The sequence below is a fragment of the Scomber scombrus genome, chromosome 4, assembly GCF_963691925.1.
Source record: "Scomber scombrus chromosome 4, fScoSco1.1, whole genome shotgun sequence".
Classification (NCBI taxonomy): Eukaryota; Metazoa; Chordata; class Actinopteri; order Scombriformes; family Scombridae; genus Scomber; species Scomber scombrus.
The window spans coordinates 20,301,844-20,324,863 of NC_084973.1; the positions used below are offsets into that span (position 1 = coordinate 20,301,844).

At 38.5% G+C, this 23,020-nt stretch overlaps 1 protein-coding gene across 2 annotated transcripts in view; it reads left to right on the forward strand.

Moving 5' to 3' along the window:
• Positions 1-23,020, forward strand: part of ipo11 (importin 11) — a 126,240-nt gene that overhangs the window by 81,024 nt on the left and 22,196 nt on the right. The window contains exons 23-29 of one of the 2 annotated variants that reach the window (XM_062417788.1): positions 5,161-5,240; positions 5,365-5,445; positions 8,247-8,342; positions 8,693-8,806; positions 9,401-9,522; positions 13,748-13,843; positions 15,342-15,426. In XM_062417788.1, the coding sequence (XP_062273772.1) occupies positions 5,161-5,240; positions 5,365-5,445; positions 8,247-8,342; positions 8,693-8,806; positions 9,401-9,522; positions 13,748-13,843; positions 15,342-15,426 (674 nt within the window). Of the gene's footprint in view, positions 1-5,160; positions 5,241-5,364; positions 5,446-8,246; positions 8,343-8,692; positions 8,807-9,400; positions 9,523-13,747; positions 13,844-15,341; positions 15,427-23,020 lie in introns of those variants that run through there. The other variant, XM_062417789.1, reaches the window with a different exon arrangement.

Below are 23,020 nucleotides of genomic sequence, written 5' to 3' on the forward strand. Positions count from 1 at the left end.
AGAGTTGTTCAGGTGTATGCCACCCACCTAAGGCTACTGGTGATTTAAAGCCTCTTTCTCTTGTAGTCTCTCAATTTGTTTCAGTTACAGTCTGGATCAAGGCAGAATTTCATCACAATATGAATGAGCTTCTCATGCTGTAGCCAGCCTCTGCTTCTAGCTCCTATACTTTGTGATATGAAGATGTGCCTGAACACACGTATTACTTTTAAATCAAAACTACAAGCATGTAATTCTTTTTATCTTAATTTTTTTCTCTTTTGCCTTAAGTTGTATACATTTTGTTTCTAGAATTTCAAATAAAAAAACCTGATGAAGAGCTGTGATCAGAGATTTTAGCCTCCAGGTTATTATATGATTTATTTTCTTACTGTATATAAAATAGTTGAAACTTGCTCCATCTCCAGCAGCTACAAAAATAACATGCTACTTACACATTGATGCTTTAATATTAAAATCTAATAATGTTATATATATATATCAGGACAGTGAGGGACCAAACCACTTTGTTTACTTTCATATTTTTTTAGCTGCATTTTCCTGTCTCTGACATGGTTCTAATGACATGCAGTCAATTACATTGAATAATTTAAGTGATGTGTATGCACCTACGCCAATTGTATGTCAAAACACAGCTAAATTTAGCTGAATTATCAAACACAGAAGCAGTACTAAATGAAGAGCCATTATATATTTCACATATCACAATGTGAGTCTATTATTGTCATTACATAAGTGTGTGTTCCTGTGTGTGGGTTTGTGTAAATAAGTCTGTATGTAGTTTTTTTCTTTTTGCTGTAAACTGTAATTATGCTTTGTGGGCATCGTATTGTGAGGCAGGTGTGAATTGGTCAGTTGAAATTAATTTAATAATATTTGATAATGATGTGTCATTTTGTTGTCAGTACACCTACACAGAGCACGACCATTTGCCTGTCTTATGTACCTGTAGGTCCCCTGAAAAGTAAAACAAACAATGGATTGGTTGTTTGGATAAAAATTTTCCCCTTTTAAGCTATTATAGGTAATCGTACACTTATAGGTCATTGTTTCCAGCTCTGAGTATACATTTTACAGTAAACAAAGTGTACTTCCAACTAGGTCAGCTTGGTATATACCTCTGGTAATATTAAGTGAAAGTTAAAAAAAACAATATCACAATGGATGTGATGACTATGCAGCTTCTAAATAAGTTTAAAAAAAAGTCTCCCCTCTACTGCTGACCTGTTGTGCTTTTCTTGTCTTATGACCGTTTCATTGTTAACCCACTGTTTAGCAATATGTTGCCTTTGCATTATTCTGTAGAGAAATACATGCTTTTTCAGTGTGGCCTGTCCTAACCAGAGCACAGAAAAGCATTTGTTGTAGTGGAGCTTTCATCTTTTGCCTTTCTGTATTCCCATGAATCTCTACATTCCAGCACCCATCCTTTACTGCACAAAATGACTGAGCTATAGAATCATTGATGTTTTTTTTGATTGTCACTCTTTGTTGTGTCTGCTTATTCCTCTCGTTGCAAACATTTTCTTCTTTGGTATTGAAATCAGTCACAGTTTTCTCTTGATCTGTTCTCATACATGTTGCATGTACACTACATGTGTTTCACTTAATGTTGCTCAGCACTGCTTTTGTAGAGGTGAATATTCATGTGGGATAATGTGCTAACTAAATAGGCCCCTAGAATACATGATGTACCCACACAGATAACAGATGGCAGAATACATTATCTTCATTACCTTACTGTGACAGACAGATGGCCAGAGACAACATATTGCATCTATCAGCATTAATATCACCAATGTGAAGAAGCATGGTCAGACTGGATCACCTCTACTACATCTCGCCGCTGAATCGCTGGCTTCTTTAGGTACTTTATGAACTACAGCTTTGGAGAGACATATGACATGGTTTTCATTGACCTGTAGCTGCATACCCCTAACTGACTGCAAATCCTACAAAAGTTCCCATTTTAGTTAAAACAATGTGTGTTTTGCAGAACATGTACAGTATTAGGGCTGCAGCTATCGATTATTTGTGTAATCGATTATTCTATCAATTATTTCATCGATTAATCGAGTAATCAAATAAATTATTTTGCCTTATTAAATAGCGAAAGTAAAGATGAGACAAAGGACAAAAAAGACATGTCTCTGAAAATGAACAATCAAGTGGGTTTTATTAATTTATTATTAAACTAAACCCACTTCTTACATTTAACTCCTACCTCAGGTTTTCAGTGTAGAGACCTGAGATCAACCTCCCTGCTCCTCTCCTCATCTCCTACTGCTGACTGGCTGAGATCTTCTCAGCAGGAAGAAACTGATAGTTCACTAACTAGAACAACAAGCTTAATGATCCACACGATGACGTTATAAAAAGAAGACATGATGGGCAAATAAACGATTGGTGTTTGTGTTTGTGTGTGTGCGCCCCCGGACTAGGTGCCACACACACTTTGTAGTTTTCACTCTCTAGTAAACTGCTCCGCAACATAGCGAGTGACGCGATGTGCGTCAGTAATAACCATCCGTGTAAAACACAAGCAGAGCAGGTCAAATAAACAAGTGAAATGAATTAAATGAATTAGCTTCGATTCATGAAAAAATGCCTCGATCATCGAATTATTCGAATAATTCGAGTAATCGTTTCAGCCCTATACAGTATGTTTAAAATATTAGTTGGTTATCATGGTTGAATTTAAAATCCCTTTTAAAATGTTCAGAAAATTAAAAAATATCTTATGGTTATGGACTTGTGTGTTGAGTTGTGTAGGTCGGGAACAACGACTTTAAAAGACAGAGTTAAGAGTCATTACAAAATTAATACAACCGCCCATTAGATAAAAAAAGTACATATATACAATAAAATGTTCTGAGTTTTAACACTACAATTATTTCCTCTACCCCGCATTAAAGTAATGTTTTTATTTTATATATGTGTCCACTACATCTGGCCCTTGTATGCATCCAGGAAAGTAACTGCTAGTGTAGGTGTGAGCGCTAACTCCCCTGTCAACTTGTATGAAGTAAACAACTAAGCTAGGTGTTAGCGTTAGCTGCCTTGTCACCCTGTATTAGTTTTATAAATGATTCATGCAGATGTTTCTCAGTATGTATTGTAGCTGTTGTGTGGGTGTTTGTGTCTGCATGTAGGTGTGTCTTTATCTGTCAGTCCATCTTTCCGAGGAACTGTCTTCTTTCAGTCTCTTCTTTCCTTCATCACCTCTCAGTCACCCGTGTGTGTGTGTGTGTGTGTGTGTGTGTGTGTGTGTGTGTGTGTGTGTGTGTGTGTGTGTGTGTGTGTGTGTGTGTGTGTGTGTGTGTGTGTGTGTGTGTGTGTGTGTGTGTGTGTGTGTGTGTGTGTGTGTGTGTGTGTGTCTCTTTAAGTGCCACATGCATGCTATTCTAGGCATTAAGGTTCGTTACCCTGCCAGCTTATATTAATGTCAACCTTATATCCTACTGTGTGTATGTTAGTCGTGGTGTATGTTTAGGTATTTTATTTACAGTGAAACAACAGTTTTAAAACACTGTGTGTGTGTGTAGACATTTTTTTCTCCTTGATTTCCCATTTTCCTTCTCTTTCTTCTGTCCCTCAGCCTAGTCTGTTTTCTTCTAGGTTGTACTTCAGTAACTTAAACTTTCCACCTCAAATTTCTTGGACCACCAACTGCTGCTCTTGGCTACTTCGTCTACATTGTCTAAAACAGACTTGACTGATTAGTAGTTTTTCATCATTGCCTCCTCTCTTTTTGTACCCCACTTTTATCTTTTTAACCCCACTTTTACTCAGCAGCCTGACAAGCTATTGCAAGTACTTAAAAAAACTAGCTCAATTAGCAAAGCTGTTTTTCCTCCCTCCCAACACATTTGCCCATCTAAGCATGTAAATACACTTGTGTACAGTACATAACTACACCACACAGTACATCACATTGTACCTTTAAGTGGCAAATCATTCACTCAGCGTCCACTTCTAATCGTAACAGCAAACCTATTACACAACTGATTGTGACAGTGAAGGTTCTTGTCTTTCTGCCACATGTTTCAAGAGTCCATTACCAGTTTAAGCCACAACACTATATTGGCTTTGAACTCCAGTGTGTGCTTGGGCTGACTAAAGTAAATTTTTTGCACACTGGCCTCCAGTGTATAATTGTCTGTAAATGGTCCATAATGTAATGTGTTTGGTCGTATTACTTTGTGGGCATTTGCCCTCTTGATGTATTATCACATCTGTCCAAAATGTCGTACGGTCAACTTTTTCTGATTGAATTGTTTTTGAAGTTACATTTGCTGAGTTTATAGCATATCTGTTCTTTTATGATTACAGCATACTGTTTGTCTCTATAGCTTATACTTCCATTTTAATCCTGTTTAAATGTAATGGCATGATTTATAACCTCTGTGCTATTGCTGATGTTAAGTACAAGTAAACACCTCTGATTTGTTGTAAGTCTGTAACACAAATGTGAAAAATACAGTAGATAGTTCTTCATATTTTTCATAAATACTGTACATAAAGAAAATCCTCAAGTCTCATCCAATCCTGATCTGTTAGGCTTCACTGTCTGTGTCAATATGATGCTAAACAACAAAGGTCAGGTACACATCAGAGACAGAGCAGAAAACATTTAAAGCAGGCATAATGCTGTTACATAAATTAAAGGCTTATTAATTTACATGTCCTCATTGTTAATAGATCCTCAAAACCTCTCTCTTTAATCCTACCAGATAATCTGCTGCTTGAACTTTTAAACCTTAAGCTGCAACGTTCATTTGTTGCATCAGTCATATCTTAAAATGGGTCATTAAAAAAAGCGTATCTTGCTTTTTTTTTGACAATCACTATGATAAGTCAGTTTTTTATGAGTTATTCTTCCATTTTGGTGTAATACCAAAGTATTATTTTCCTGGAATTCATGTTTTTGCCATCCAAACTATTTATTTGAGGTATTTTTTCTGCAAGATTTAGTTTCTTCAACACTATATACACTTAAGAAACATGTTTAATGATTACTCCAAGTAACAAACCCGGTAACAAAGACCACCCAACAGCCTTTTCCAGCTTTTGCCTGCTTTTCCATCCCTGCATGCATATATCAATTAAAACCTTTTATGTGCAGTGTGGTAAAGTTTAACATCTGATGTGCTGTTTCAGAATTGAGCTCAGAGAACCTACGTACCTGCTTTCAGATCGTCAATGCCTACATATATTTGTCTGCAACAGAGTTCCTGCAGGTGAGATGTACACACAGACACAAACATACTGTATCTCAACTTGAATATAAAGAATCAAAAACACCACTGCAAAAACTGACTAGTGATAAATAACCTCCACACGTATGAATTTTTGTATTTACAGAACTATGCAGAATCATTGTGTCGATCATTCTGTGATCTGCTGAAAGACATTACAAATGAAGGACAGGTCCAAGTGCTCAAGGTACTGTCACTCTTTACTCACACACATTACATATTACTTCTGATTGATGTCTGTTTTTCTTTTCTCTGGATTTGTTTTTTCATCTTTTTAAGTTTTGTGTTTGTTTTTGCTGTTTTGGCCTAGTGAAAAGCAGGTGCACTGGAAGTAGCACACTGACAAAAACATAGGTATACAGAGAAAGATAGAGAGACATGGTGCAGACAGTGCAGAATTGACAATATGCACCAACCAAATTGGCAAGCCTTTGCCTCCCATGTGCATCAATGAGCCATGGACACCCATGACCCTGTCGCAGGTTCTTCAGTTGACCCCTCTTTGGTAGGTACTGACCACTGCATACCAGGGAGACCCCACAAGACATGCCGTTTTGGAGATGCTCTGACCCAGTCATGTAGTAATCATAATTTTGCCCTTGTCAAAGTCGCTTAGAACCTTACACTTGCCCATTTTCCCTGCTTCCAACACATCAACTTCAAGAACTGACTTATATATCCCATCCCTTGACAGGTTGCTTTCAGAACAGTGTAATTAACTAAATGGTGATCATGCCTTGCTAAGTCAGAATTAAACTATTGTATGTAAATGAGTTTTAACACTGCTTGGAGTATGATAAAGTCAAGGGAGTGGTGCTGTTGAAACTATTTCAGACCCTCAGTTCCAGTCCCACATGTGGCATCAATAGGCAAGGAAAGTCATACTAACTGCAATTTTAATGCTTATGCCATCTGCAGGCCACCATGGCTATAATTTGTGTATGCGTGTGTTAATGTCAGCGATTAGGGCTGCATCTAAGGATTATTTTCGTTGATTGATAAATCTGACATTTATTTTCATGACTAACCTTGTGGTCTATACAATGTCAACAAATAGTGAACAATGGTCGTTACAGTTTTCCAGAGTCAAAGGTGACATCTTCTAATGTCTTGTTTTGTCTGATCAACAGTCCAAAACCCAAAGATTTTCAGTTCACTGTCATGGTTGACAGTGAACAAAAAAGCATGAATTGTCACATAAGAAGCTGAAACCAGCAAAAAATTTTTTGCCTTTTTTCTTCAAAATCACAAAAATTACTAATAGCTTTATCAAATTAGTTGCAGATTAATTTTTCTGTTGATCTATAAATTGATAGTTGCAGCTCTAGGTAATATGATGGTGGTGACATGATGTGATTAAGTGGTGACTTGATGTGATTAAATAGGCAGGGCCATCATTTCTAAAGGATGATTTCTCATCTTGGGTGCTGCTTGAGAAGCTATTATATGCAGAATGGCCATGAAACGTTACAGCTTTAGCTTAGTAAAGCTGTGTGGCATCACTGCACATCTGGCTCTGTCTACTCCTTTGTTCTGAGGAAAAGGAAAGCCAGCAGACAACAAACCTGTCAACCTACACACAACAGTAGCTCACCACACGTATGCACCCTGAGAGCAGCAGGATCAGAGTAATCAGTGTGTGTTCCTTTGAACAAAAGTTCATATGCATGCACACTTTGATACACTGACATGGCAATGCCACTGTCTGTTTTTGTGATGTTTGTATGGTCTCTCATCTTTGAGGTAAGAGTTCATTCAGTTTTTCATTTACGGCTTAGTTTGATAAATGCCATTTGTTAATGTTAGAGTGTTGAAGCAGCTCTATTGGTTTGATCATTATTTATTTTATGGTCTAATGGTGGAAGCCTAATGAGGGTGGAATGATTACTGCTTTGGATCCAGGCCCTGTCCTTTCAGATATCAGGTCATTATGCAGACATATTCACAGTACAAGCTGAATGCACATAACTGATTATTGATGTCCTAAGACAGAAAATCAGTAGTAATGTGACTTCTCTGGACTAGGTGTAAACTGTCATTGTAACTTACCATAATCAAGTCCCATTTAAATGTTTCATGTTGGCTTCATAGATTTCATATTTGGGTTGTGGCTACTGATTTTGAACATTGATTTTGCATGAGAATGTTCTAGTGTCCTTGCTAATGATTAAAGTAATTAATCTGGACCTGAAACATAACTTGAAACACCTTAAGATATTTCATTCACTGCAAATACAAAGTCAAATATTAGTGTTGCTGACACACCAATATAATGCTATCTCCTGAATACTCTCAACTCCCCTGCATATGGCACATCTCACATGTCTCTCTCCTGTTAATGCTAATAGTTGAATGCCGTATGTCAGCTGTCTTTATACATATGCATACAAAGGTGCCATAGGGTTTTAATTAGGCTTGTTAGCTATTCATTTGGAGTGACTTTTCCTTGAGGGAAAGACTTAAGTAACTCGACATGCCAGATGGTTTGTTCAGCTTTCTCGCAAGATAAACACTGAGGTGCATACCACTTTGCGTCAGTCACTTCATCTGTTTTCTGAAATGTATCTTTGGTCATATTATAGTTTTGTTTTTTGTTGTTGTACTTGTTGATTTTTGAGCTCAAGTGTTCTCTATATTTCAGCGTTTATTTCTGACACAGCTCATTTAGATTTCTTAGGAAACTAAAACTCAGGGGACTTACTTTGCTTGACTCATACTGTGGGTCATACCCTCAATTAAAGAAAGCATTTTCAACACTCTTTTATTATCTCTCAGAAAAGAAACTCCAAATAACTCCCTTTTGTCTCCTACACTTTGCTCTCCCTTTACATCATCCTGTGTGTGACCCTTACTATCTTTTTGCAGTCCTTTTTTTTGCTCTATTTCCGGCTCCTTATATGCTCTTCGGTTTCTCTTTGCAACTGTTCTCCCACTCCCCTTTCTGTTTGAGTCTTGTCCCTCAACCTCCCTCTTCCTCTGTATCTGCAGGTGGTAGAGATAGCTTTAAAGGTTAGCCCCATACTGGGAGCCCACATGTTCCAGCCCCTGCTGCCAGCTGTCTTCAGAGGCATTGTGGACGGTGAGGTGAGTTTTACCTTCCCATCTTGGAGCTCTGGACTTGGATTATATAAAAGTACAGACCTGTAAAGATATAAAATCTGCTACCTGTGGTTGACATCCACTCATCTTTTACCAAACAATTTCTTATGGAGACTATATAGTGGCATTGATTGATCATTCAACTCAGTTAAAGGTCATAAGCTGTCTTTCCAGGATTTTACTGTGTCAGTGGGCCTATCTTCTTCCTTCATATCACACTTAAATGACCTGTGCTTTATGTAAAAGTATTTGTGTGTGTGTGTGTTTTTGTTTTTGTTTTTTTACATCTGCTGCTGAGATTGTGTATTCACTGTGTGCGTGTGTGTGTTGTACAGAGATACCCCGTGGTGATGTCCACTTATCTAGGCATCATGGGCCGCGTCCTGCTCCAAAACTCCAGTTTCTTCTCTTCTCTGCTCACTCAGATGGCCTCTGAGTGCAATCAGGAGGTGAGTTGATGTCTGTGGTTCATTTCTGTTCACCTCAGCAATCCCGTTGAATGTCTGCTAGAGGTATAACTGCAAAGTGCCTGTTCAATCATACTGAACCAGGCTGAAAGTAATGAGCCTTGGAATTGTGAATGGTAATATTTTTAAGCCCTAAAGTGTAAGATCTTCCCCCTTTACTGTGAAACTCTGAAATTGTTGTTTTGGTGAGACCCAGAGAAAAATTATTTTTTCTTTCTGTTGAAATTGCTGCCTTATTCTAAATTAATGAAAGGCCTAGAATAGGCTATTTGACAAATCAGTAAGTTGTCACTTCACCACACTGAGCTTTTCTCTTTTGACAACAAAAAAACAGACAGGGGGAAATGAGGCAGAACAAGAAGTAAGGTCAGTTTTGCCTGACTGACTTCTATTACAACAATAAAACTATTCTATTCTTAAACTAAACATAGAATAAATCAGTAATTCAGTAGTTCTCAAACACTGTTATCACATGTTCTGTATTTTATTGCTGCTCTTTTGTTTTTATACTCTTCCATCCTTCATATTAAATCCCCTCTCTTCCATCCCTCTCTTGCCATTCTCTTTCCTCATCAGATTGACCAGCTGTTGGGCAGTGTGATAGAGATGTGGGTAGACCGCATGGACAACATCACTCAACCTGAAAGGAGGAAGCTTTCGTCATTGGCTCTGCTTTCTCTCTTACCATCTGACAACAGGTGAGAGACATCTATCATTTGTTTATGTGCAGATGGGTTAAAAGGCTGCTGCTTGGAGAGAAAATGAATTAAGCCGAATGGACAAGAAATGCTGCATGTTTCTAAAGTGAAAACAAAATCGTTTTAATAATCATGATTTCAATTTTGACCCAAATAATTGTGATTATGATTTTTGCCATAATCGAGCAGCCCTAATGCAAGTGACTGGTAGATTTGCTTCGCTCACTTGCCAAAAAACTACTACTAATCATCATATTGGTGCCAGTAATGCCTGACAGCTTCACAGCACATATGCATATCCACATATGGACAATGCAGTCATCCATCAAGTGTGGGGTTTCCTGGCATGCTGGTTTACAGGAGCTTCAGTGTGACAGTGAGGTGTGACAACTCTCTATACTACAGAGTGTGGAGCTGCACACATATCCCCACAGAGGCACTTTCTATGAGTCATAGTTAGACATGTGAATTGTCAGGCTTTACAAAGGTTACAAGACATCTCTCTGTGCTTGCTTACACCTACCTCTTTGTGTTTAATTTGTGAATCAAGTTGTGCTTATGTATTAATGTGTGGGGTCACAAGTTGTTGAGTATAGTGGATTGTTTTGCTAAGAGGCAACATCATCTGAGCCAACATGTCCTCAGAACGCCAATCATGGTGCAAGCATATACAAATCTAGACAAGCCAATCCCTCTGATATAACAGGCTGTTGTCTCCAATGCTTGGAAGTTTGTGCCACAGAATTTGCATTCCCTTACAAATGATCAAGATACAGCACCCAGCAGCACTGTATTTTGTATCTGAAGTTGAAAATAACAAGAGAATCTTTGACATTCGTTAATAAGGATGATAATTTGTGCAGAATGTTACATTATGTCAAAAAAAAGACTATGCACACTACGTTTGTTTTCTGTTAGTAGACAAATTACAAGAAATATACACCAATATTTTGTACATGAGAGAAGTGGAATGAGTTTGGTTTGAAATAGTGTTCTTCTCTTGCCTGAATCATTACATATTAGGCTCTTTTCTACACTAATTGTGCACAGGAAGACATAGTGCCAAACATAAAAAAAAAGTTTTTCCTTTTCTTCACTTATAACATAAAATTAGTTTTTTCATTTAATTTTCCAAGTGAAACTTCTGTTGAAGTGGTTCAAAGGAGTCACTGCGTGGTTTAATGCATGTTTTTATCAAGATTCCAGGAGGCTGAGTTTTCTGCAATCCAGATATCCTATCATAGACAGGCATGAAATCCTTTGTTGCACCCCCATCCTCAGTTGACGTCACCAATTGAATATGGCAGTGCTGACTGGTTGGGTGCTGCATGACAAATCAGCTTTCCTTACATAAAATCACAACTAAAATCAGAGGAGGTCCATATCTTGTCCACAGCTGCCTGTAATACATCTAATTATCGTTTGTGTTCAGTAAGAGATTTACAAGTGTCTGACTAAAGCTGAGGTAGTGGAAAACCTATCATAATATTCATCAGTTTCTGTGGTATTGAACATTGAAATGCAAATAATGAATTGTTGATAGGTTTTTGTATTAATAGCACAAAAAATGAAATGGAATGTATTATTTAGAAATTAAAAAACAATCACAAGAAAATTGTGAACTTTTACAAAGTTTCCCTACTTCTGTTTAACATGACTATACTGCTAATTGCTACTAATTGCTACTAATTATCACATAAATTGGGTTTTTCTGTTATGTGTTGTAGAGAGGAGATAAGAGCTTGTTAATGCACATAGTTGCCTAAATATGTGATTAAATACAGCTGCCTGATAAGTATGGCCAATCACTTTATTGATTATTATAATGTTTTTTTTGTACTGAACATACACTTTTGTTGGGGTGGGATTTTGATATCAGTGTCTAGGATGTTCCTTATTAATGGTTTCTCCTGATTTCATTGAAAAACATGAGCTTATCGGGAAGTCAGAATATGAAAAGGGAATCATTGACTGTGAATAGACCGGAAGGGGATTTGTATTGTATGAATTTGATGTGTAAAAGTATATCTGAAGTCACAGAATGACAGTGATTTTCTTGTTTCCAAATGTGTCTCTGTTAGGTAGGTAATTAAATATCTTTACTGTTTATTTTTGATTTCTAGAAGAGAAAATGTGAACCAGGAATACATACTCAGTTGAAAAAACACAACTGGGAATTTGCTTCAAAGCATAAAGCAGAAAGGCACCTCTAGAGGCTGTGAAGCATTTACAGGGATATGATACATTGGAAAGAGTTCAGTGAAATATTTTTTTATTACATTGCAGTATATCATTGAACAGTATCCTGCACAGGTGCTGTCATTGTTTATCACTTAAGAAAAATTGTGATAGATAGTTTTTTTTAGTCTTTCAGTTTTTCATTTTAACAGTTTTGTTTGTATTGAATCTATCAACTACTATTTGTTGTGTGTATGATCAGTTCCACTTCTTAAATGCACCAATGCCCTTTTTGTCCTATAAGTTGGCTGGACTTTGGAAAGACTGATATCCAAGCTGACTAACTTTTATGCAATCTAATTTTCAATTGATCTAAGTTTCATATTGTATTAAACATGCAGAGCTATGAGCTCAAAGAGCATTCACATGCGTCCATTTCATTGTGTATGTGCCTCATTCTCACATTATGCAATTCTTTGTCTTTTGTAGTTTTATTTCTCCTATATATTTGTATAAACTTAGAGTTAATGAGTTGGTAATTATTTGTCCATAAGGGTAATTTCTCATTACTGTTATATGCATTACTGAATATTGCCTTATAGAATTACTAACTGTGCGTTTCCAATGATTTTCACCTTGCTGATGCAACAGCTGTAGGCAAGTTGATTAAATTTCACATCATTAGAACTGGCATGAGTTCTGCACTTGTACTTTCACCACCAAAGCATTTGGACTATTTAGAGTCTAATTTCATTATTCAAAAACAGTGGTGAACATCAAATATGTTTATTTTAAATCCATTTGTAACCAGCTCAGCAGTCTTTTTGGGATAATGGACTCAATGTTTCTACTATAATTGTACAGGCCTGGCGAACCCCAGCCAAGCCAAAAAATGGAGTTGGTTGGAGGATTACTAATAATTTCACATGCCAGTGTAGAAAATAGGATTGTAGTGTGCACAGTCATATATTTACTATTTGTATCCTTAATGGTGTAGCTCAGCTTTCACATTATTCAAGTTTTGATGGCAATATATATATGAACATGTACTTACTTCAGTGGTGTAGATGTCAAATATTCTTACAGATAAGAAATAGATACAGATGATCTATACAGTATATATTTACAGGCTGGGTATGTGTCTGCAATGCACTGATTTTCCATTTTTGTCAGACTTCATGCTCAGTGAACTTTATGCGGCATTGCCTGAGGGTCTATCTTACCAACTACTTGAACTGACAGAACCGTTGATGCATCAGTGCCCATACCCACACACATATTTCTTTCTATTCTTTTCCCTCACTGCTTTTCATTCCTATTGACATGGGAAAACCCACTTTCTTCCTAGTGCTTTCAAAGAATGACTCAAATAATTCATCAATGGTTGCTGCTTGTCTCCAAGCATGGGTGGTGGGTGTTGCGAGCCGGCATATTTTAGATTTTAGGTTCAGCAAGCAGGCAATTTGTGGCCCTACAATATGTCCTCTCTGAAACAATCACCATACAGTAGTTCCCACGAAATAATTAGAAACTCAGCCTGCAAACTTGTATGTAAAGCCTCAGATTTTTTTCACACTTGAATTTGTGCTTTGTGACAACCTATGTGTTGTTATCCTTATCTGTTAGAGCAGTGCGATGGGCTGATTTTTCTATAATATCATGAAAATATAGTAATGTTTCCACTGCTCTGTTGCCCATGTGATGGTTTGAGATATGTTCTAATTACCCTTCTTCCTTCCCCTTTGAACTCTATAGTAACAGTTTCCTCCCAGTGTACCAAAATACCAAAAGTGAAATGTTGAGAATGAGATGAATAGAAACAGCACAACCTGTATATTTGTGCTATGATCTAAGTTGATGGATGGCATAGATCACCTTTTCTCTGGACCACCATATGTTTTTTTGACAGCCACTCTATCATTTTCAGTGTTTCCAGGATTTAATATAGACTGGCTGTTGTGGTGCTGCTCTTGATGACCATTTGCTTCTTTGGACAAGAACCCATCTCTCTCTGAGTAGTGACCCCATGTTGTCTGTGTGTTATCAGTGTGATCCAGGACAAGTTCTGTGGCATCATCAACATCTGCGTTGAGGCGCTGCATGACGTGATGACAGAAGAGCCCGAAACCGGAACCTTCAAAGAGTAAGAGTGCATGCTTCTTTTCTCGATCTAATCAATAGAGGAGAAAACAGGAAAATGAATGCATAAATGTTGCGAAAGTGTACAGTTTAAACCATACTTTTCACAAGTGAATACATTTAGAAATTTTAAGAAATCAAAAGTGTCGCTTTTGAAATTGTTTTAAGCAGTGCAACTGCAGATGTGTTGTTTGAAGCTTGAATTGATCTAAAACAAACCTCTGAAGAAATATTTTAAATGAATGAGATAACAGCAAGGCCTTAGCCATAGATTATGACAGTGCGAGCTGAAGGAGGGTGAGTGGTGTTGGACTGCAATGGCCTGAGAATGGCGAAGATAACATCAGCTCACTACAGGAAGAGACAATATCAGAAGCCCCCCTTTTGACTCTCAATCTGCTCTGCCTTAGCACTCTCCTCCCTGGCTCTCTGTCTCTGCATGGTGCATTTTGTTAACCTACATGCAGGCATCCCTGCCTTTCTCTGTTGTCAGAATGCTCAGCACCCTCGTAAGATGTGCCAGGGTGTAATGAACTGAAAACTTGGGTAGAAAGGTTGGTGTAAATGTTTCTGTATTTGCCAGTGATGTGTTGAATTGTTTTGGTTCCCTGTTGTGCTTCATAAGAAACAGAAATATCTGTGGATGCAAGCTTCCTCTGAGTTGCATTCACTGTTTTGTAAATGCAATCAACTGAGACAGACAGTGCTGGGTATTGTAGTCTTCCAGCCTGTCTTTGGGATTTAAGTAAATGTTTAAAATAAACAGACTTTCTTTTTGTTCCTCTGCTGTTACAAGTTGTTGGAATTATTCTTGCTTGGTGCAGGATATGAATACCATATGAAGTCCATGCTGCCATGCATAAATTCAGAAAAAATAATATGCCAATTGGCAATGCCAATTCAACATAGTTTTCCAGGGTTATTGTTGTCACTTAAATTACTTACGTTTTATTCAGTTTTATTTAGATGGAATTCCATTAGTTGAAGTTCGGGGACATTTTAGTTAGAGTTTCTGATCACGAGTAATGAAATGCTACATATTAAACAATAAAATAAAATTAAAGTTATGATATGTGACATTCTTCATTATCCCTACTCACAGTAAGTATTAAGTTACAAGGACAAAGGAAATATAAGACCATATACAGACTTTGGATTGAACACATACTGTAGATTGCTTTTGTAATTCCCTGTATGCAGATGAAGCAGTATGTATAGCAGGCAGAGCTGTTGTGCCAGAGGTTTCAGCCTTTATGTGTGTGTGTGTGTGTGTGTGTGTGTGTGTGTGTGTGTGTGTGTGTGTGTGTGTGTGTGTGTGTGTGTGTGTGTGTGTGTGTGTGTGTGTGTGTGTGTGTGTGTGTGTGTGTGTGTGTGTGTGCACATGCACATTTTGTGTGTGTGTGTGTGTGCGCACACGCACATTTCGCCTGCTCTGAGATTGTCTTCTACGGTGCAGGTTTGTGTGATTATTAATATTGAGTTGAATATTATTGTGTTTGCAGCTGCATGCTGATGAGCCATTTTGAAGAGCCCAAGCTGAGTGATGATGAGGAGCCACCTACTGAGCAAGACAAGAGGAAGAAACTGGTGAGTCAAACACACACACACACATAATTGCAATCACTTAAACCTTTTTTTCTCTGGTTACATTCTCGCTTCAGATTTTAGACCAATAGCTTCATTTACGTAATGCTTTCTTTTCATTTTTGTGAAGTGCCCTTCATCCTGTCCTGTGATCACAAAAATAGTCCACTCTCCTTGCGATATTATTTATGCTCTACTGGCACTGGCACCAAATGCATAAAAACACTCAACAAAAAAAAAACCATAATTTAGAGCCCAGAAAACTAAGTATTGCTCTAGTCAGGTACCAATTCAGAGCCACCTCTTATCAACTTCAATAGCTACTAAATCTTCTCATGCAGAGTACCAGTGCGTGCGTGCGTGCGTGCGTGCGTGCGTGAAAGAACATAAAGTGTCTTAGTAAGGTGTCCTCACTGTAGCGGGGATCCGGTGGAGAACACCTCTAGTCACGCTTTTAAAGCAGATGATATATGGTGACCTATGTGAGGACCTGCTTGCACATACATCCCTCATCACAGTCATCTTTAATTGTGAAAGCCACTCTTCACTGAGCCCAGCTTCACAGCATGGCTACCTAGCGTTGTACCTCATTCCTCTCCTTCAGGGAACAGAAGTTATGGTCATAATTCCCCTTATTTCCCTTTCAGTAGATTAACTCAATACAACAAAGTATGGGACATACTCACGTCCCACAGAGCAGCCACCAAACCATAGTCAAACCTCCAGCACTCCAGTGCATCATAGACCCAGCAGAAAGGACAGAATGAGCCACCAAAGGGGCTGTCACATCCAAACAGTAAAACCAAACACAATTCTAGAATGATGACCAACTGACTGCAGCAAAGATATCACTCACAGATACCCCTTTAAACAAAGCCCATGATGTTGCCAAGCCCCTGGTTGAATGTACCCTCAAACTGAGAGGCAACAGACGACCTTTGCTATTGTAGGCTAGGGAGATAGCCTCCACAGTCTATTGAGAAAGCAGTTGTTTAGACAGGGCTTTGCTCCTGGCTGGATTAGCAAAACAGACCAACAGTTCGTCACATAAATACAGATTCTGGGTGCTGTTTATGTAGTTGCATAGAACATGATCAGGATACAGAAAATGCAACCTCCTTTGCTCCTTGGATAAAAAGAGAGGGACAAAAGCTTAAGAGCTATAGACTATTAGGTAAATATACTGCATTTAGGTGCAATGTAACCTTGTGGAGATCAAAGCGAGAAGCGGTGCAGTTTTGTATGAAAGAAATGTTGTATCTGTAGACTTAATGGGTTTAAATGAAGGCCAACAAAAAAGCCTCAAGCACCAAAGCCAAATCCTATGAGGGGATGCTGGATTTTACCACAGGCCTCTGCTGGCAGATTCCTTTTAAGAGACACTTACCAAGAGGATGAGCGCCAACATGATAGGCAGATATAGCTGCCAAATAGACTTAGACTTAATTGTGAAGAAAGAGAGACCCTTATCTAGTTGCTCCTGAAGGAAAGTCAAAACGTACATTGGACCCCTCAACAGGTAGGCATGCTGATTCCACAGTTCTGGGCATAGATGAATCACTCTTCTCCTGCTTGAGAGAGGAGTTCCCTGTGGAGAGGAAGATGCCAGTGCCGTGCTGTCAACAGATTGATTATCTTGGCATACCATGACTTTGCCGCCAGGATCAGGGGACAGACCCTGCTGGCGCACCCTTTCCAGAACAGGCACCCGGGTAAGTGCACACAACAGTGTGTTGGGCCATGGGTGCACTAGTATGTCCATTTCCAGAGGCACATTGTGGTCTGTTATGGAAAAGAGCAGGGGGTAGTGAGCATTTGCTATGAAGGCAAGAGGTCCACTTTCATCTAGTCGAAACAAATCCATATTTGATCCACCACCAATGAGTGTAACCTCCACTCTCTCACAAGAAGGCCTCAACCTTCCCATCCCCCGACCCCCAGGTTTTAGATGGCTTGGGACATGGGTGGATTTGAGAGACCGAAAATGTTTTAACAGGGAAAGTGAAAGTGAACGGGTCCCTTACTGTGACCTGGTTCCATAGAAACCTGCGAGATGAGAAGGCACAAAAACTCTGGGGGAAGAAGTTGGTAACATGCATTAATGCTACATGAATGAATACAGATGGAGGGGAGGAGGAGGAGAGAGGAGGTCAGTGCATCATTGGAAGTACCTCAGCAGTCTAGGTCTATAGCAGCATAACTAGGTGCTGCTTCATGGTAAGCATGGCCCACCCTAACTATTAGCTTTATCAAAAAGGAAAGTTTTAAGCCTACTCTTAAATGTAGAGAGGGTATCTGCCTCCCAGACTGAAATTGGAAAATGGTTTCACAAGAAAGGAGCCTGAAACTTGAAGGCTCTGCTTTCCATTCTACTTTTGGAGACTCAGGGAACCACAAGTAAGCCTTCATTTTGGGAGTGTAGTGTTTTACTGGGTAATACGGTACTATGAGTTCTTTAAGATATGATGGTGCCTGACCATTAAGTGATTTGTAGGTGAGGAGAAGGATTTTAATTCTATTCTAGACTTCACAGGGAGTTTGTGCAGAGAATCTGAAATGGGAGAAATATGGTCTCTTTCTTTAGTTTTTGTCAGTATACATGCTGAGACATTCTGAAGTGACAAATGCATTGACGAGGAACTAGCTGTTGCTAGCTTCCTGACTTAGCAGAGGTGTTCTTAGCAAGGTGGAGAGCTTAAGAACTGAATGACACTGCGGTGGCAGATGTATATAAGTGCAGGTTGGGTCAGTGGTAGCGTTAGATTTCCTCATTGTCCATTATTTTGACAGACAGTGTTTTTGTTTATGATGATAAGACATATTTAATAGCTTTTTTAATTAATTCAGTTTTTTCTTTTAATAATTTATGCAGCTGTACCACTCTGTGACCCGTAGTGGTTACAGACTCGTCATAAATAATCCAGTCTGTATTTCTTCAAAATGCTGTCAGCACCCGGATAATGAGATGCTTCAAGTCCAGTGTGGAGGTCAGCAATGAAGCCCACATGCTCTGGAGGGAATCTTTTTTTGATAGATTTAGTTACCTCCACAATGTATTCTATGTACAAAATTGAACAGGTTTGCATGTCTGCTTGCATTAGTGTGATGCCCCAGAACTTGCTGTGACATTCTGCTATATGTAGCGATTGCAAAAGCCACCTAAATGACAAGGTTATGCCTGGGAGACCAAAGGCAAGACATGACTAGATAATAGCTAATTAATATTCGCACCCAGCATTAACTGGTCAGGTGTGTGACTTGGTCCCAGTGGCTCACCCTCAGTGTAACCTGTCAAAATAATGGACAGCCTTCAGATTTTTCCATCATTGTTTAAAAAATTCTGTCAATCAGGGAAAATATTCAGTTAACACGACCTCTGGGTGGGGCCTCACATATGTCACGACAGATCATCTGCCTTAAAGGTGGGAATAGAGTTTTTTTTTAGTCGGGTCACACAAGGGTGTGATATCCCACACTATGTGTGGTACCAAGTGAATCAACTGAAAGTGAACAGCTTTGACTTTCAGTGCTGGTGTTTATATATGTGCACCAGAGAGCCCTTCAGTTACAGTGATTTTGAAAACACCTGATATTGAACTAAATCTTTGTATCTTCATTTACCAGAATATATGAATCCCAAAACCCAATTATTTTTCTGTGTACATACAGTGAACCTGCCTGGTAGCTTTACGTAATGTTCTAGATGTTCTTCTTCAAGTTCTCTTTGAAGGATAGACAGCCTTTAGGGTGTCCTCTTTGTTACCCTGGAATAGGTCCACAATTGTTTTTTTAATTAATTAATTTTCTTTTTGGAACACATATGGCATCCATAGCCATGATTGACAATTTCTTGACCCTCTTCCCCGACAGGTTATAAACTTGCACAGGAACATGAACAATGGTTGATCAGGATCATCTTTGTAGTGTTGCCAGTCTACCAGCCAAGACAAGGCAAGAATTTGTGTGTATGTATTCTGATTCCAGCATTAGGTAAACATAGGTGTTGATAAGTACCTATAAATGGCCCCCATCTGGGTGTTGTATACCAATTAAACAGCACAGTGATGCAGTCAGTGTGCATGCTGTATGAGGAAGCATTCCTCTGCTACTCTGTCACATATTGGAAGCTCAGAAGTTTTAACACTATATCCCTTCATAAAAATATGGTTTCATTATGATTTTCTAGTCTGTATGTGTGGTCTTCTCCAAATAATTGCCCAAGCAAAATGTTATTTATGCACACGTTTAATTTCATTGCTTTTGAATGAAGAAATACGTCCTGTTTATTTTCTAATGTGACATTCTCCGTGTGAGTGTTTGTGCTTGCTAGGCAGTACCTCAGTGCACTTATCACCTCAGCCCAGACCCTGACTTTTGGCTCCAGGGAACAGAGCGGAGACTTAAAAATCACACCTCTCTCTGCTTCTTAAAGTGTGTGTTTGAGGGCGTGCATGAATGATTGTCTGCAACTGGGTGTGCCCATGATATTTTTTTTCAGTTTGAGGAGAAGGTTAATGAGGAAGGAGACCAGTGACATTCTTGAACATTTATTGACCCCATTTTAGCTTTCTTATAGCTTCTCTCCTTGGAAGGTGTACAGATAACCATGGAAAAGCATTCATGTGCATAATGTGTATGATTGAGCTAGTCTAAAAGGGCTGGTGAGATACAGGGAATATTGTTTGTTCCAGCATTTTGTCGTAAGTAGTAATTTAAAACGGTCCTCTTTATGTATCTGCCTCACTTAAGATATAAACTCAAAATATTCGGACAATAGGCAGACAATGCACCGTCTTTGATAAATCAAACAATACAATATGTAATTTCAGAAAAAATTTAAGCAGTCACATCCATATTGAATAATACTGTATTTTCATGTGTACTTGCAACTCAAGTTTAGGTAACTTTCAATAGCAGCTGCTATGCCAGGCAGCAGGTAAAAGCAGGAGTATTGGCTATGGAAACTGGCACTTGGGATCTGAAATGTCACCTCTCTGGGGATGAAGAAGCTGGAGGTTGTGGAGGTGATGGAGCAATACCAAATAGACATAGTTGGGCTCACCTCAATGCACAGCACTGGTCTCAGGATCAAACTCCTGGGTAGAGATTGGACTCTCTCCTCCTCCTCCTCTGTGCAGGTGTGTAGATAGTCACAATTCCCTGACTGAGCAGTGCATATGAATGATAAAGCATGCTCTAAAGCCACTTACTAGATGAATATGAAAGTTTCTTTGTGTTCAGACAAACTCTATTATGCTATTTGTTTGAGAAACATAGTATCCCTCCGAAGAACTATATGAGTAAAAAAACTGTACAGGTTTTCTCCTGAAATTTGCACACACACAAAAAGACAAGAACACTAAAATCCCTACCTGTGTACTCACAAATTGTCCACTCAGTACACAACTTAACCAGTCATGGCTCGCATCCCCTTGTTTTCTGATATTTCGCCTTCCCTCATCCTTTCCTTTCATCAGTCCTTATCTTTCTTCAACACTTTTTACCTCTGCAGCCTCCACTCATCAGTCTCATCACAGACTCACTGCCTGCAGGTGATATTTGTGTGATTGTGCTGTTTTGTCTTATTGAATTAGATTAGCTGTTTCCTTGTGGGCAGCTGCAATCTAGCATAAGGGATGAATAGAGTGGAACTAGGTAAGAGGAGAAATTACTTAGATCACTGGTTCTTCTCACAAGACACCTGTATCAAATAGTTTGCTTTTAAGATAACAATGACTGCACTGCAAATCACAGCTCTGTAGCAAACCATTGGCTTATCTTTATAGACTGAAATGTGGATGTTTCCAGGACAAAGCTCTTTAATGACTGACTTTCAAAGTTGCAAATAGAGCTTATTGCATATTCATATGCTTTGTAGTCTAGAAACTAAAAAATGGATCCTATGAACTCTTTTGCTGACTTTGTTTGAAACTAAGTGGGCATAAAGCTGCCCACTTAGATATAAAATCTCAGTTCTCAAAATTGGTAAGTGAGTGCTTGTAATTAAGAACTCAATTTCAAAATACACTCTAGTTACAACTTCCCACTTGTACGTTACTGTCACACTAGATGTTTTTTATCACAAAATAATTAGCCTGGCATAAGCTATTATTGATGTCACTAAACATTGTCCACTTCTGGTAATGGGTGACAAACTACCAGTGAGTCACCCGTGATAACATTAAAGCTAATGATGCCTGACATCCATTCTATGAAACTGTTGGCAGCTAATGTTAGTTCTGCAGACTGGAGCCTACATATTTAGTGTGAGTAGTTGTCACAAACCAACTCAGTGCATGTGACAAAGTCAGGTTAAAGTGTCAATTGAGTGTTTTACTGAAAATAAAACAACATAACTAATTACAAAAGGCTTGAAGTGTAGAGAGTGACTGCATCAGTAGTTGAATGGAATTTATGGATGAGTGAGAAATGTGTATTACCATATACTGTCAAATTCAGGGGAAAAAAGCAAAAACAAACCCGATCCCAGAAGATAGAAAGACAACAAAACCAGACATTACCTTAACGACCCTTCCTGACTCAGCTCATGCAGGAGGTGGCCAGTTGAACCACTGCAGGCAGAAAAGGAGGGGTCATACCACATAATATTGGTTGTGAATATTCAGTAGATGGAAACTAAAAATGTCTGGAGGACGTTGTTGTCATTCTGTTGGCATTTGAACACCCTAAAGTAGAATAATTCACATAATTTATTTCGGATACATATACATCTTTTTGGATAGCCAGGGCCAAGAGAGAGTGTGTGTGTGTGTGTGTGTGTGTGTGTGTGTGTGTGTGTGTGTGTGTGTGTGTGTGTGTGTGTGTGTGTGTGTGTGTGTGTGTGTGTGTGTGTGTGTGTGTGTGTGTGTGTGTGTGTGTGTGTGTGTGTATTTTCAATTTTCCAAACTTTTCATTAGTGCAGCACACATGGGCTACCTTTCACAAGTTTGACTCTTAAACATCCAATATGAATGTCCTCCAGATCATTTAGAATCCAAGTGAAACCTCTGAATCAAACCAAAGCTGGTATCAAGGGTCTGATAAAATATTATGTAGAGGGCAAAGCATCCTTTTGGTTCCATGCAAAGTGGTGAGGTTATTTAACTGTTTTCTCTGGCACAAAGAATGAAAGAAAAAGGGAATGGCTGAAAAGACTATTGAATTTAAAAGGTGTCAGGCAGTCTCCATCCAGATTACAATGTGGGATATGTGCTCGTCTATGTATGTACATACATTCCAGTGTATGGACCTCTGTTTTCTCTTAAACAGTGTTAAGAAATGGACTGATGAACCCTTTGAATAATATATACAATATTTTATTAGTACATCTTTATTATTATATACAGTATGTGGGTCATTTGGAGATGCTGCATGCAAAAATTGTTCTAAAAACCTTTTTCACGCTCTGAAAATCATCCATGCTACATTCACATTTTTTCAAAAGTTGGAACATAAATAATCATTCTAACTGGGCTACAACAAGTAATGTTCTTTGAAAAACTCAGACTCAAAAAGACCAGGCTCCAAAACTAAAACTAATGACTTATTTATTACTAAAATATGAATGGAATAAGTATTACTGACCTAGACTGAAATT